This window comes from Hyperolius riggenbachi, chromosome 3 (genome assembly GCF_040937935.1).
Source record: "Hyperolius riggenbachi isolate aHypRig1 chromosome 3, aHypRig1.pri, whole genome shotgun sequence".
NCBI lineage: Eukaryota > Metazoa > Chordata > Amphibia > Anura > Hyperoliidae > Hyperolius > Hyperolius riggenbachi.
Genome location: NC_090648.1, coordinates 321085375 through 321102034, shown reverse-complemented (window position 1 = coordinate 321102034; position 16660 = coordinate 321085375). Strand labels below are relative to the sequence as shown.

Here is a 16660-nt window from a genome sequence, read left to right as displayed (position 1 = left end):
GGAAATGACCTACCGCGATTCCTATGTTAAAAAGCAAACCGTAGCGATTGTAAAATCGCGAGCGGTTTGCGGTTTTGCGATTCAGCTAGCGCAAACGCGCTAGTGGAAAAGGGCCCTCAAGGGAGTTGGATGGAGCGAGGAAGGGAAGGTGTTATTGTTTTATGCGTCTGCAATGGGGGCAGTTTATCTTATTTCCTGTTGTTCTCATGAGTGTCACAAAGGAGAGAAGTCCTTGGATGTTGTTCTGCAGTTGGCATCAGAGTGAATATGGCATATTTGGTAACTGGCTTGAAAACTTCAGCCCTGAACTAGAACTGGTATACAATGAAAATCTATATGTCACCAAATCTATTTACATTCTTTCTAGAGAGCACACGTCTTCTTGATGTATACCTGCTTCTCTTCGATGACTTTCTGCTGATAACAAAAATTAAACGCAACAAAAGGGTAACGAACATTTGTACATTTTTATTGTAATTTATGCTATTATTTAGATATAAATTCTTGTATTTAAATTCACAAACAGCTTCAAATAAAATATACAAATACATGAGCATAGCTGCACAACTAAACTCTTATAAAACTTTGTATATTTCCTGTAAGTTTATGCCAAGCACACTGGCTTATGTCAAAAGCTGTTTAAGATGCCTGTGGGCATTATGTTAATCAGTGTCTCTTGTATTCCAGGATAAATTCCAAACTATTGTTAGCATAGCATTATATATTTTCTGAACTACATGAGATATTGAACAGATTAACATCACACCCACAGGCATCCTACACGGCTTTTCACATAGGCCGGTGTGCTTGGAATGATGTCACATTGACCAGGGTCAGGTTAAGAAAGCATTCCTGTGTCAGAGATGTTGCCTGGCTACAATGTGATTTTACATGTTGTATTCCTAATGTATCATTTATTTTACTAGCTAAGGTTTGAAAATGATAACCATGGAAGATTTATTTTCATCACATTAATACAGCCAAAGCAAGCTAATGTGTTCCATTTCTTTAAATCTCACTTCAGCTCTTTCCCAGGGGCTGCATCATTTATACAGTTCAACATACATATCACAAGATAATTTGGCTCCTATATATACTGTATTTTTTGGACTATAAGACTCACTTTTTCTCCCCCAAAAGTGGGGAAAAGTCACTGGGTCTTATAGTCCAAATGCAGGGAGTGCCTGACTTGTGCACTGACTGCCTGCTAATACGAACCTCCAACCCGCTGCAATGTCGGGGACTCCCTGTACTGTGACAATGCAGTGGAGGACACAGAGGGATATAAAGGGGCATAGGGGATACAAGGAGGACAGAGTCAGACACATGGGGGATGTAGGAGGACACAAGGGGACAGAAGAGGACACAAGAGGTACAAGGAGGCATAATCCACAAGATGCCCCTTTACTATGGATGCACCAGGTTTAGTATACATTTTTTCCCCCTGGTTTTTGTTCTCTAAACCTAGGTGTGTTTTATGGTCAGGAGTGTCTTATATTCAGAAAAATACGGTAATACTGAATCTATATCCAATTTAGAAGAAAAATAGGGCATTGTACTAACAAACTGATTTTTTTTTTTTTTTTTAAAGTCAGTTCATAAAACCTGTCTCACTATGATTAATTTTATATTTCAACAATAATAAAAACCCATTCAGCACTTCCAATACAGAAATCCACAGTTAAAAGATCAAAACAGAAGGCTATCAGCATATGCCATTAGAGTGTGTTCTGCATCTTGTCCCACAGTTAATCCATGAACATTCTTTTTTTATAGTTTTAAAAAGCTCCATTATTGAATTGAAAGCAAAAGGAGAAAGTGAAAACCTTGCCTGTTGCAGATATCAAAAATGTGTGAAAGCTCTCCATTACCGTTTATCTTTGTGTCGAAGCACGAATATACCATATTTTTCAGACTATAAGATGCACCTAGGTTTAGTGGACAAAAACTAGGGGGAAAAAAATATGCTCAACCTGGTGCATCCATGGTGAAGGGGCATCTTGTGGATTATGCTCCCTTTGTACCTCATGTCCCCATGTGTCTGCCTCTGTCCTTCTTGTGTCCTCCTCTATGCCCCTTTGTGTCCTCTGTCTGTCCCCCTGGGTTCTCCTCTGCATGGGCACAGTACAGGGAGTCCCCGACACTGCAGCGGGTTGGACGTTCGTATTGGCAGCTGTTCACAAGTCAGAAACTCCCTGCATTTGGACTATAAGACGCAGTGACTTTTCTTCTTCACTTTTGGGGGAGAAAAAGTGAATCTTATAGTCCAAAGAAATACATTACTCTCCGGGCCATTCTCCCATCTGTGTGTGAGTGCTGCTGCACTGTACATGGACGGCCCACACCTGTGCAGTAGCATGGAGCCGCTCGTAAAAGCCGAACATGGCGGCTCCAAGCTACTGCATGGGCATCCATCTGCCTGTACTCGTACATGGATGAAAGCGAGGTCACGTAATCCTTAACAAGCCCTTGTCAGAAGTTCAGGGGGTCCCAGCACTGGAACAGCAAGCTCCAGGGGGATGCATACTCAGTCTGGGTCAGAGATTTGGAAGATACTAAAGGCACCACGGGTAGCCAAGTAGAATTTTAAACGGTCTGAAATGACATCCTCTATAATCCTCTCTTGCCATTTTCTCAAACTGGAGACAGTGAGACAATTCTCACAGCACAGGTATCTCCACTGGGTGATTTATCCTCAAATACTGTTTTGGTTAAAGCAAGAGTTGTAGATTTGTGCGGTTTTCTGTCACTCGGCGAAATGCCATAGGAACAAGGTGAATGGATGGCATACATTTAAACTACACAGTGGGTGCCGCTATAGCTGCAATTTAACATTGCGGTCTATGTAGCTGCAGGAGCACAAATAACCTGCTTCGACATGGATAAAACTCTCCAATACGGACCTGAATGGAAATTGCTGAGGCAGGCATCACACTTGTGAAAAAAGTGCAGAGTTTTGCCGCATCAACGCATGCAATGGCAACGGTGCTGCCGCAAGCCATCTGCAATCCCACATAGTGCTAAATAATAAAATATAGAACCTCCACTACTTTTTTTGCACTCTGCATATCTTCATGCAATCACCGGCTACTGCAAAAAATAAGTGTGTTAAATCGCACATACTGTGCAGCAAAACACTTGTGGGGTTCATCTGCAATTCCCGCTGACACAAGTGTGGTCCCTCCCTGACACTTACCATCGCCATACACTATTCAACTACGTTTTCAATCAGCAATGAGATCGACATTACAATCGACATCACCAAAAGCCAACATTACAGTTCTGTATTTCTATAGTTGTGTCAATCGCAAACACAAAAAAACACACTACAGTTTTTGCTCAATTAGACAAAGTGAACAAAAAAATTGTATGCTGGCTGCCTTTATACTTACAAATAAAAAATGTACCTATGTGTTGCTCTGAGACCAATAGAGAAATATTTATACTGCTTTTGAAAACACTTATTACAAAACAAGACTTTTACTTAATCACACATTTCATTTGACTTTTTTTTCCCCCTGAATCCCCATATTTATTTCAGAAACCTTCAAGTATAGAAGTCAGCACAGCGTACCCATCTCTTCACCCAGAGCTGCAGTGTGTAGTGAAAGAAGGTGGCTACTGCAAAGTCCTAGACCAGCCTATCCCACTAGACAGGTTGAGCATAAAAAGTATTGATCCCTTTCATGTTACAGGTAAGTCAATCCACAAGTGGCCAGTATACCAAAGTGATTCTTGATACAAAGTAATTACTGTGTTTGTGTTGTTTCCATCATTAGGCTATGCTGCAGCATATTGATTGCAGATAGCTGTTAGCTGGTTTATGTTAATGTCTTTCTTCTGTTTCCATGCTTAGTGTATGGGATGAGGAATGCTTTCCTAATCCAGCATGAGAATCGATATCAGCAGTGTGTTGCGGCCTTCATCATGCAAGCAAATACTGAGTCTGAAAAGGTTGGTTATGCTTTCCTGATTATAAACTAAAGCAAAATGAAATGTAATAATGCTGTAATGAGCCAATGATTCAGAAGGCCAACCATCGTGACACAAGCCTTTTTATTGCACTGTTGCAATAGACTACTGCCTTCAACCTCCTGCCAGGGATCATATCACCTGGCTGTTGATGCTTATCACTCCCAAGTTTGTGATCAAATTAAACTGGGGAAGCATTCATTCTTGCTTGGCAATTTACCATATACTGTACACAATAGCACACAAATGTTTTCCAGCTCTTCACTCTCGTACACTTGAGGAAGAGGTTGAAAATGTTTGTGTGCTACTGTGTACAGTATATGGTATATTGCCGAGCAAGAGAGCTCCCCTCTTTTCATTTCATTAGATTTCTTTTTAATACAATATCATTTACAAAATATTTTTCGTTCAGATTCAAGAATGGGGTTGGCATGGTGACTAGTGCTCTCACCTAGCACATTGATGTTTCAGGGCCAAATCTTGGCCAGAGCAGAGTCTATATGGAGATCCTGTCTTCTCCCGTGTATGCATGGGTTTCCGCCAGGCCTCCACATCCCAAAGCATACTTGTAGGTTAATTGGTGTCTCTCCCCTTTGAAGGTCAGTTAGTGACATGATGGATTCACTACAGAATTTCAATGTTGCATAAATGCAGGTGGATGACATTTACTTGTGTCAGTTTTAACATCTTTCGACAAAGTCTTCTTGGAAACGTGTATGGATACTTCAAACAACACACTGATTTTTATATCTGTGTATGTTTCCAGCTTTCATATAAATATAGGAAATCACATTCTGAGAATACCAGAGCTGAAAACATAAGGTGGTGGTGGGGTGGGAGGGAAGCAGGCATGTCTGGGGAGCTGTCCTGATGGCCATCGCTCTCCCCGTTCTCCTGCCCAGCCTCCTTTCTTACCTTGCCCCCCCCCTCCGGCAGCCTCTTCCTGATTGCCAGAGTTGGGTTGGAATCGGGCTTCAGTGTGCCTGCATTGGCCCGGCTGTGTGCGACCGTGGCCAGGAGCGCTCTGTATGTGATGGGCCAGGCCAAGTCTGCAGGACGCACACAGCTGGGCCAGTGCAGGCACAATGAAGCCTGTGACCCGGAAGATGGTGGGGGGGGGGGGGGAGAGAGGTTAGGTAAGAAAGGAGAGGGGGAGCTGTGGACATCAGGGCAGCTCCCCAGACATGCCTGCTCCCCTCCTGTTTCTCCTTATGTTTTTGGCTCTGGTATCCTTTAAAACGTTTTATTATTATTTTTGTGGTATATTCTTTAGTAGATAGACTCTAGAAGTAATCACCGAAGGAAGACATTTCAGGCACATTTTAGTGTGTAGAGATGATGAAGAATGCTCTTGTGAAATGAGTGCTTCCACTGCATCCTGGTGCATTAAATCAGCGTATACTTCAGAAGTTCCAACTCTGAATGTAGAAGTGTACGCCGATGGAACGCAGCGGGATGTACGTGGAAGCCAGGTGAGTTAACCCTGCATTTCCCACTCATCTCCTGCACTCTGCAGGACGCTCTTGCTTTTCACAAGATCATTCTCTCTCATCCTTGAGTGAAAAGGGCTTGGCACCTGTTTTGGCTTTTTACTACAGTCTGCGTGCCCATTGTGAGATTTTTCCCTCAATCTGAGCTTCCTGTGCCTGGGACCTCCGTGGCTTTATTAAGAACCTTTGAGATTAGGACAGGAAATTGATTTTACTCTTCTCCACAGTTTTACTGTTTTTGTACCTGTTGAAATTGTTGTGCAGCAATAAAATCTCAAATGTTCAGGCCCTATCCATTTATATAAAACGTAAAGTGTACCTCAAGAGGAGAAAAGTGCCCAATTTGGAAACTTAAGCAGAGGCTAATCCAGAGACTCTTACCCGTCTCCCTTCACCTCACCGGTTTAGCTTGTGCGCACTGCACAAATAGCTCCCCGTTCCAGCTCGTGCACACTGCACAGGTACCTCCCCATTCTAGCTCGTGCACACTGCACAGGTGGCTCTTTCAGCCAAGCCTGAGTGGCGCCCTTGTGCTTACTGTGCATGCATGAGCCAGCCTGCAAAGTGCCGCCAGGCTCATTCATGCACTTTTGGGGAAAGGGGGCCCGAGCGCTGCAACTGTGAGGTGGAGGGAGATGGGAAAACTTCTTCCTTGTACCAAGATATGTATGTGACTTCTTTTTATATGTCACAGGTTTGCTTTAAAGTGTTTTGAATTTACAATTGCTTTGATTTTTTTCTGTAGTTTGTATTTAAATGTTTATACAAACATTACCTACTGAAGGTGTGCAATTGGAAATACATTTCAGGAGAATTTGAACTAATATTACTTGTTTTGTGTATGTAACAGAAACAGTGGATCTCGCAGATAGAAACTGCCATTTCCTGTTACACCGAAGCCTATGAAAGCAACAGATCGTCAATATTTTGCTTCCCTGCAGAATCTGCTGAAATTTAGCTGTATGTTTGTATATTGTATGTGTAAATTAATTTAAAATTACCTTTTTCATAAATATTTTATATGTACATTGTTTGTAATATAAGGAATGCTGAATAATGAAAGTTACTTCAGTGTGTTTACCAAAATTGTGTGAGATTTTTTTTCCTAGTATTTAAACTCTTCCACCCCTAGAATTTTTACAGTAATAACCATGCGACTCATTAGCTTTGGTAACTGATCATGGAAACAGGGACGGATCTGGGGAGGGGGGGGGAGCGGGTATCTTGCCCCAGGCGCAGTTTGTTGAATTCTTAAAAAGGCGGCAAAATGAATGGCAGTTTAGGCGCCAAAACCTGACCTTGCCCCAGGCGCAACTTGGTCTTGATCCGTCCCTGCATGGAAACAGTCACATTCTCATGACAGTACTACAGTAAAAGCAATCCAACATCCTCCTCTAGTGGTAGACAGGTCATGTGTATGCTCGGTGTGTATTCGACCCCACAAGTGGGGCTTGCACTCTTTTGCAGGTAGGCACTAGTCTGTTTTTAAGTAGCACTGCTCATTTTCTTGCTGATCCACCTTTTTGCGCAATCTATGAGTAATGACTTCCTTTGGCCAGGACGACATAAGAAAAACTGATTTTCCTATCTGAAAATCAGTTGCGACTCTGGGTGGGGAGTGGTGGTATGTGCAAAGGGATTACCAAAGATGAGTGTAAGTGCTCAGGGGTGACCTCTCTGTAGTTTCCTCATGACTGCAAATCTAGCTGTCATCTGATAGCTGTATGTAACGCTACATTATCTTGAACTGTCAACAAAGTTCCTGTCTACAGATGTTATCACAGTTTTGACTGACAGCTTCTTCCTGCCAGGAGGTGAAGGATAGGGATGGTCATTAAGCAAAAAAGGATTATGCAAATTGTGTATGCAATTTGAAAATAGACCACTAGAATCCTGCCAATGTGGAATTTGATTGGTCCATTCTCCTGCTGAATAATTTTGCATAATCCTGCATCAGCTCAGAATTACTTGCATCTTATCGACCAGCTCGAGTGAAGCAGTCATGCTTCAGTCCATATTTATCAGCAGCAAGTCTAAGTAAAGCAGCCATCCGGTAAGTTTTTTTGTGGGGGAAGGAGGGAAGCGCTAGTCTTCAGTCATTCTCTTAGTCATTTTAGCCATCATTCCACACAGTTTTATAAAATTATTACAGTCAGGCCACATTTACAGTGGTGCATTGTGATGTGGTGTAAAGGCTGCTTTGTAACGTGGCTTACCACACTGCAATGCAATGTTCACAGTGCTGTGGGTGCATTGCAGTACAATTGGTGGCAGTAGGGTAAGCACTGCATGCAACTGTAATGGCCCAAAACTAAGAAATATTTTTACTTTTTATTCCCATTAAAATGCATTTAGAATAACATTCTTAGAAAAATGTACCACCCAAAGAAAGCCTAATTGGTGGCAGACAAAATCAAGGTATAGATTATTTCATTGGGATAAGTAGTGATCACGTTATTGGGGAATGAATGGGAGGAGCGCTGAAATGTGAAAATGCCTCTCATCCATAAGGTGAAAACAACCCATGGGCTGAAATGGTTAATAACTCCTGCAACAATCTTTCCTTTACTGCAGCCACTCGCTCTCCCACCAAAATCGCTCCGTATGTCAGTCTAGTTCTCTGCATGTCATGTAACAAATGGGGCCAGGATGGGAGTGAGTGACAGCAGAGCAGGAAGGATTGGACATGGCGCTAAAGGAGGTAAGACACCTCTGCTACCCTGCGGATGAGTGGAGAGAATCTATTTGTTATGATGGTTACACATTTTATGGAGGGAATGGCCACATGTTACAGAGGAATGGATAAATCCATGTTATGAAGGGGCAATAGTGGTCACAACTGTGCAGTGGGGAAGTATTACCTATGGTGGGAGAACATCTTATTGAGGAACACCAAATGTAAAAATACAGGACATCAATTTGTTAGAAAGATCTATTTTTATTTACCATTTTGTTATACAGATTAGAAAACCATGTTTCAACAAGCATCCTTCCACACAAACACCAAAATCTGCAGGATGTCTAGTTACATCTCCATTGTAAATGCACACCAGAGTACAGTCTCTCACAACGTAAGGCACCACTACATGATCACAAGATGTAAACACAACATTGAAAGAAGGGCATAGAAAGAAAACCAGGTCAAATACTCATGCAAAACTGTGTACACATACTCTATATGATCCAGTCTTTTTCTAAATGTAGTGTAATGTGCATAAAGTTGCATTGTGAGATTCAGCAGAAATTAAATCTCCAGTAAAGTGCATAAGAACAGAAAAAGCTTCAAACATTCTCTGCAAGATGCAACAGCATCTGTGCCAAAATAAAAGGTTCTGTCTCTGCTTTTCTCTAAAATACAGAACAAGTGATTTGGGTAATACTGTTGTCCCCAAAGCTTCAACATTGTATTTACGTGCTTATGTTGTAGTATGCATAACCAAGCCTGCTTCTTCACACGAGGCATCACTGGTTACCATCCCAAGGCCCAGACTTCAGGGGTCAGGAAGACAACAAGGATTTCAATAATTTCTCAACCCTTGCTTGACAACAGCCATTCATGGATACCACACTTAACAATATACAATAACAGGATGGCAAGTTTTTTCTGATGAAATCTAGAATGTATGCAAGGTCACAGTACACTATAATAAGGCAACTTTAATGTTTAACTTCAACCAAAATGATTTTACTGTAGCTTTAGAAAAGCTGAAATGGGTTAGCCACGTGTAGCAGAACTCATCCAGAAGCACATGATCAGTTTGATTAGACAATTTCTAAGGCTCAGATTCGCTATGATCACTTCCTGCTTTATCGCCTAAATCAAACTGACCACACACTACTTCTTGATTTCTGGTAAACCCAAGCAACACTGAAGCAGAACAGAGAAAACCTTTTAGAAACAAAACGGTCTATGACCCCAATGCGAAGAACATGCCACACTTCCTGCCCATATACTAGATGGAGTCAATTTTCGTCACTTTTTTTTCTTTTGGCAGAATGAGAAAATAAGAACACTTTTTCTGGTTTTATAGCTGCTCCCCATTTTATTATCTTGTGAGCTCATAAGGGCTCAGAGCATGTGATATCATCTGTACCAATGGGGGGGAAAAACAGAGTTACAACGTGTCATTATTAAAATACTAAACAAAAAATGGACAAAGTTCAACTTTGAAGTTACCAACAGGCATGTCTGTAGATTACTAGTGGCTGAAGAAAGTGCATAAGCAAAGTTGGAAAAACTTCTACAGTTGCTAGTGTTCTCCACAGTTACAAGCAGATACCAGTGGTGTGTCTACATGTCGATTCCTACTTTCTTTTGGCAAACATTTCCTGTCCATAGGGTTACTGGCATCCGGGCAATCCTGAGAGCAGTCAGAAAATACTTCAATATTTATCTCTAGTATGTATATAGGCAGCTTAATGCAGGAAGAACCCTTCAGAAATGAAGTTTACTGCCAGAATTAAAACGCTAGAGAAAATAAAACTTGCTCTACAGCATAATTCTCACTACACATGATGGAAGGACTTAAAACATTTTTTTCTGGAATTAAGTGTTTTTGGACACCAACTATATGTAAACTCATAATTAGAAAACCACTGAGCAAGCAGATTGGAAACTTTAGCTGATCAGTTACCTAAAGCCCCAGGGCACTATGGGAGATGTCTGGCATTATACATACATATTTTTAGGAAGGTCCTACACAACAGTGCTTGTAATGACTAAAATATGCTCCCATGCCTATAGCCTGCTCAATGTACATGGTTTGCTGATGCTGGTTGTTAAATTTACACGCAAGGAGCAAGGAAAGAAAAAAAAATTGTAAAACGATGTGAAACACCACTGATGCAGAGCCCCAGCCTAAACTGTTATGCCCTGACCAAGCTAGTAAGCAGTTAAAAAGCCATCTGGATGTTATGTCAGAACAGTAATAGAATCTTTTAGGTTTTCTTAAAGCAAGTCTGAAGTGAATATTACAATAAAAACAGATACTCACCTAGGGAGAGGGAAGGCTTTGGGTCCTGTAAAACCTTCCCGTTCTCCTCAATCCCCCGCAGGCTGCTCCGTTCTAATCTCCCAAAGTGGAGACTTCAGCAGTCTTCATAAGCCCTTGGGCTCCCGAAGATCGGTGACTCTGTACTGTGCACGCGAGTATGCCAGAGAGGGCATGTACAGAGCGGCCCATCTTCAGAAGCCCGAGTACTTCTGGGTTTAGGAGACTTCCGGCAGTCTTCAGAAGAGAGCAGTCCATGACCAATTGGTTGTGGACTGCTAACAGGAGAGCCTGCGGGGCAACACTTAGACTGGCAGGAGAATTGGAAGGCTGTATAGGAGCCAGAGCCTTCTCTCTCCTTAGGCGAGTGTCTGTTTATTTTAAAATTCACTTCAGCCTCATTTGATTCTACAGTCAAGAGTTTGTCCTAGATATACTGAATACACTGCACAATTTCTACACTCATCTCACTAGATAAGTGGGATAATTTGTTAATGTTACCTTATAATCCATCTGCATTAAAAGAATGTAAAAGTACTCAATACAAAAATTGAGAACAGGTTTAGTGTGTATGGCAGACCAAGGTAGAAAAATGGCACAAACGCAAGTTCTTAATGTTGAAACTAAATAATCCTGCAGGGTCCAAATTAAGATACACGAGGAAACAGGAGATAAACATTTGTGTGCTTAGTATGTACATACAGTACACGTGAGTATGCAGTGGTTTTTTTTTCTCTCTACCTAAAAGAGTTAAACATCAGGTACAAATGACAATTTCTGTCTGGATCAGACTATAGCATAACCCTCACTGATAAGGAATGACAGCTATAAACCCTTTTCTAGCAGAAAATGGCTTCTGAGAGCAGCTCTGGTATACTTCAATGAATATGCCATTGAACAGAGACAATAATGAAACAGTAAAAAATTAAAAGTAGATTTAAATATCAAAAAAACATCCTGGGATTTATAAACCGTAGTCATTTTTAAGAGGAGGATAGATACAATTGTTTATCTAGTCACCTCGTTTCCTTTAAGAAAAGACCTTGCTTAAGTCATTACCAATATAATGTACACAACTGGCACTAAAAATGAGAAGGCCCATGGCCAGTTTTTCTACATTGAGGCATTCACCATCTTAAGAGTTGTAAATCACAACAGAGATCATAGAGATTGTGGGTAAAAGCAGTTAACTAAAGGCCAATATTTTGAGTTTTCTGTAGTGTAGGTACTGTGACTACTGCCTCAGATTTTCTTGTAAATCATATCCTGATTGGAGGGAGTGACAGCTCACATCACTGCTTTCATCAAAATGAAGGTATTTAGAGGCTTGTTTACATCTTGAATATTTAGTTTACATGTCTCAAGAGCTAGGGAAGTAGTAGTTTAACCACTTAAGGACCAGGCGATTTTCCTCTGATCGGTGCTGGTGGACTCTCCAGCCCGCAGCACCGATCAGGAAATAGCCAGGGCGATCATACTTCCCCCCCCCCCTTTTTTCCCCACTAGGGGGATGTCCTGCTGGGGGGGGGGGTCTGATCGCCACCGGCTACCCGCACTTTCCGGGGGGGGGGGGGGGCGGGGGGGCTCTTCAAAGCCCCACTCCGCATCGCTTTCCGCCCTCCCCGGCTTTCCCTCCCTTACCCTGTGAGCGGCGCAGGACGTATATCCGTCCTGCGCCTGATAGGATAGGCTTCTGTCTATCAGATATTGGCAATCCCCGGCCAATCAGAGGCCGGGGATCGCCGATCTACGTCACGGCGCTGCTGCACAGCAGCGCCGTGTGATGTAAACAGCGGGGATTTCTTCCCTGGATGTTTACATTATGCGTGCGAGCCGCGATCGGCGGCTCGCACACTGTTCACGGAGACAGTCTCCGTGAACTAGCATGGAAAGGCCGCTCGCCGTTTCCATGCTATACCACTAACGACCCGCCGACGCCTATGGGCGTTAGGCGGTCGTTAAGTGGTTAATAAAAAATAATGACTGGGCATTGACTAGTGTAGACGAGTGAGATCTTTTAAAGGATTTGAATTATTAATACACATACTGACAGAGGTAGCTCACACACTGTAAACTTCTTGCTGAGTCACATGCATTGTGGACATTCAAAGATTAGAGACTCTCGGCTTACAGCATGTAAGTGTGAACCTAGCCCCAGACATTAGCAAAGAAGACAGCATCTGGAAATGGGAAAAAACAAAACTAATATTGCTGTTACAGCACATTTGTCTGTGACACTGTACATGGTAATTTCCTGAAGGGTAAATTGCCATATGGACCAAGAGATGACCATAACACACAAGATCAAATGTCAGGCATAAACATTATTTGAATGACATCACAGAAATCTGTGTGTTCTGTGCTTAAGCCAAGCCATTGTTCGCCCAGCGTTTGAAATGACAGTGTTTAGCGCTAGTGTAAAGTAAGTCATATTCTCACACAAGTAGTGACAAAAACATCAGCAGCATTTCAGATGCAGATATCCAAAATGTAAAGAGTTTGGGACTCTGAAAAAAAAAAGCTGCAGTATATTATGATAGTTCTGGAAGAAGTTTAGGTACTGTTGATGTACACTTTAAACGCTATTCAACAGATTCAAATAGGGACCATCGAGGTTTAGTCATGTTAGCAAGCATCCTGACAGATTTATTACTTAGCTTGAAAAATGTTGCTGCTCTAAAAGACCGATCGGTCCCATCATACCACTCAATCCATAAATCACATTTTATTTTTATTATTCAATCCAAGAATCCTTATTTAAAACTGCCTGAAAACTAGACAAGCATATCTGACAGACAAGATCCTTCAAACAGACATATAGGCTTCCAAGGTTTTCTTCCTATAAGAGGTAGCATAAGCCATTATGTGACCACACAAAACTGCCTTTGCAGTTTTCCAACAGAGTATGGGTTGTTTCTGGTGCTGAATATTCTTCGCTACATAATCTCTCGACTAACTAGTTTGTTAGGTCAGCTTAAAATTGCTCATCTGTACATAAAAAGGTTGGAAACCTCCAGCTCCCTGGAGACTTTGGACAGAAGTTAAAAGCAACCTTAGCAGGAGCATGATCTGAAATTACCATGGCCTTGATATCCAAACTAGCCAATTGAATAAAAAAAAAAGAATGATGGATTGAGCAGTATGATAGGACCTATCAGTCTTTAAAAGCGGCTACATTTTTCAAACTAGGTAATAAATGTGGCAGGATGCTTGCTAACATAACTAAACCTCGATGTTCTCTATCCTATTACACATATAGGATCACAGTGGATCCACATCTTCATGCTTACAATGCCTGGCCCAAGCAGCTTCCCGATAAATGGCAGCATGACCTATTTGACAGTGGGTTTGGAGAACAGATGGACCAGCACCATACAAAAACTAGACAATGACAAGGCAGAGCGTGTTAAGGGTGAAATACAGCTAGCAACCACAAAAGAAAAGAGGCCCCCTGTAAAAGCACCACACTGCCCAACGTAGTTAAGTACAACAATCTCTAAACCTTTATTAAATCCAACCACAAGATTAAAAAAAAAAAAAATCACAAAGTGATGGGTCTGGTGTCCAAAATACTAACAATTTGCAAAATGAATAAATAGGTACTGCAGGTTCACATCGCTCTACAAAATATCTGCAGTAATACACATATAATTGGTACACAATATCACCATATAAATCACTACATAATCAGAAATAAGATAAAGTGCATAGCGTGCAAGGATAAATCCCAAAAGTGAAGAAAGCTTACGTGATACAGGAGCAGAGACAAGAGACCACCAGACCTGAGCCGAGTGCACCTTGCAGGAATCCGCTGATCAGCCTCTTCAGAAGCGGGGGATTCTCGTAAGGTGCACTCTGCTCAGGTCTGGTGGTCTCTTGTCTCTGCTCCTGCATCACGTAAGGTTTCTTCACTTTTGGGATTTATCCTTGCACGCTATGCACCTTTATCTTATTTCAGCCCCCCCCCCCCCCCCTGCATTAATTGCACTGATTGATTACTTTTGCTTGGTTTAGAGTCATTCTTGGCATTGAATATATACTTTTTATGTATCCACTCAATGCACTTTATATGCAATGGTTGCCTTCTGATTATGTAGTGATTTATATGGTGATACTGTGTACCAATTTTATGTGCATTTCTGCTGATGTTTGGAATTATTTGTAGAGAGGTGTGAACCTGCAGTACCTATTTAATCATTATGCAAATTGTTTGCATTTTGGACACCAGACCCATCACTTTGTGATTTTTTTAATCTTGTGGTTGGATTTAATAAAGTTTATATATTGTTGTACTTGAATACTTTGGTCAGTGTGGTGCTTTAGATGGGGCATCTTTTCTTTTGTGGTTGCTGGGTTTGGAGGAGGAACTGGTGTGGAGACCAGAGGAAAGGATTTTGGCGGTTCAGATGCAGATATCCAAGAATGGTTTGCAGAGTTTGGTATTCTGAAAAAAAGCTGCAGTACATTATGGTAGATCTGGAAGAAGTTTAGGTACTGCTGATGTGCACTTCGAATGCTATTCAACAGTTTTGGATAGTGACTCATCACCAATATCAAACCTTACATGGATTAATTAATCCAACATCGAGAGTGGGAGGCATACCGCATACAGATCTTCAGACTGCTGATGCACATATAGGTTTTTCTATCTCACTTAGAACCTGAAACATATTCTAAAGTTATACTGTACAAGACAGCTGCCTCTCAATGTTCTGCTTGTGGTTTGCAAGAATTCCAAATAAAGCTTTTTCCCTACTGCGATTCATTGTGCGTATTTTTCTTATGTCTAGCTTAATTAGACAGGGAATAGCAAACCAAGAGCAATGTCTCACTTTCAAGGTAGGGAAGGGAGAACTTTTAAAGGAAATAATGACATTCAGTAACCTGTACCCCATATAATCCAGTAAAGCAGTCTTCAAAGCTCAGACTGCTTTAATACCACAAAGCAGCAATGCAGATGTGTGTGCATGCCTGCAAGTCTGAAGGTATCATATGGTTGTAACTGCAGTATGAACAAAAACAGAACAAAACAAAAGCAAGTTGTGAACAAACAGTTAATAAAAAAATCACTTTGTACAAAACACCGTCAGAAGCCATCAAAGCAATCTCCAGATCTTTTACAAAACAGACTCAAAAGAGATTCAGAATTGTGAAATTATTCCATTGCCACAAAGATTATTATGGCAAATCTAATATAGGTCCTGGTAATCTGACTGCTCACTGGGGCATATTTATCAGAAAAAAGCAAAGGTGAGTCAGCTGACTCAAGCAACCAGCCAATCGGTACAGCTGCTCAATAAAACAAGGTTTCTGATTGGAGTAGAAATGCAACATTTGCAGATAAACCAATTTTACACCGGTCTTGATAAATCACCAAAAGCATTGCCAACAATTCACACACTGAAATGTTTGAATTCTAGAAATACAGCAGCCAGAACAACTTTGATAAAATTGTCATCATAAAATCATTTTGAAAGAAAAGAACTTGGCAAGCTATGTGAGGACTAAATGAAACAACTGGTTGTACAGAGAAGTTACACTGAGCCATTGCTGTGCAATGTGGTGTAGAGGCAACTAGTGGGTGATCACTGGCAGTGTAGGCAGCATGTAGGATAGCGCCATACCCAAGCAGAGGTTTTATTACAGAGGTAGATGTAGAACAGTCCTCAGCGTCAGACAACAGACGAGCAAGTTATTGCACTCACGCCTCCTCTCCTGCATATGTCATCAGATCCGGGGAAATACATGCACACACTGACAAATCAATCTTACAGCTACAGCACACATTCCTTACACTAGCTGTACACAAGTAAAAAAATAACAGAAACCCACAAAACAATGAACACATTTGAAAAAAAACCTGACGTTTCACAATTTCCACCCATTTAAAGCACACAAATGACTTCTCCATTGCCAACGTAGGAATTGTTGCAATCCTTTCAGAAACTGTTGAAACCAGTAGAATGGTGCGTCACTTTCAGGAACTGGTCTGATAAGTTGTATCCTGGCTTCGTAGGAATACAGACGTATGCTGCCTACACACCTGTCTTATCTGTGCTCCTTGGACTACGGTGCAATAACAAACACTAATCACACAAGAATGTGGACAATTAGTATGGAACCGCAATACTGCTGTCACTTCTGGATCACTGCTTGTAACCTTTCACATCAAACTGAACATCCTGCGTTGTCATGGCAGACTTCCAA

The 16660-nt window shown here is 41.5% G+C and overlaps 1 protein-coding gene across 4 annotated transcripts in view; it reads left to right on the top strand.

Annotated features, from left to right (window-relative positions):
• PLEKHG7 (pleckstrin homology and RhoGEF domain containing G7) overlaps positions 1-6548 on the top strand; it is a 162510-nt gene extending 155962 nt beyond the window's left edge. For all 4 annotated transcript variants that reach the window (XM_068272771.1, XM_068272773.1, XM_068272772.1 and 1 more), the window contains 4 exons: positions 368-447; positions 3542-3695; positions 3857-3954; positions 6313-6548. In XM_068272771.1, the coding sequence (XP_068128872.1) occupies positions 368-447; positions 3542-3695; positions 3857-3954; positions 6313-6420 (440 nt within the window). In that variant the 3' untranslated portion in view covers positions 6421-6548. The remainder of the gene's footprint in view (positions 1-367; positions 448-3541; positions 3696-3856; positions 3955-6312) is intronic.
• Positions 6549-16660: the final 10112 nt, after the last annotated feature.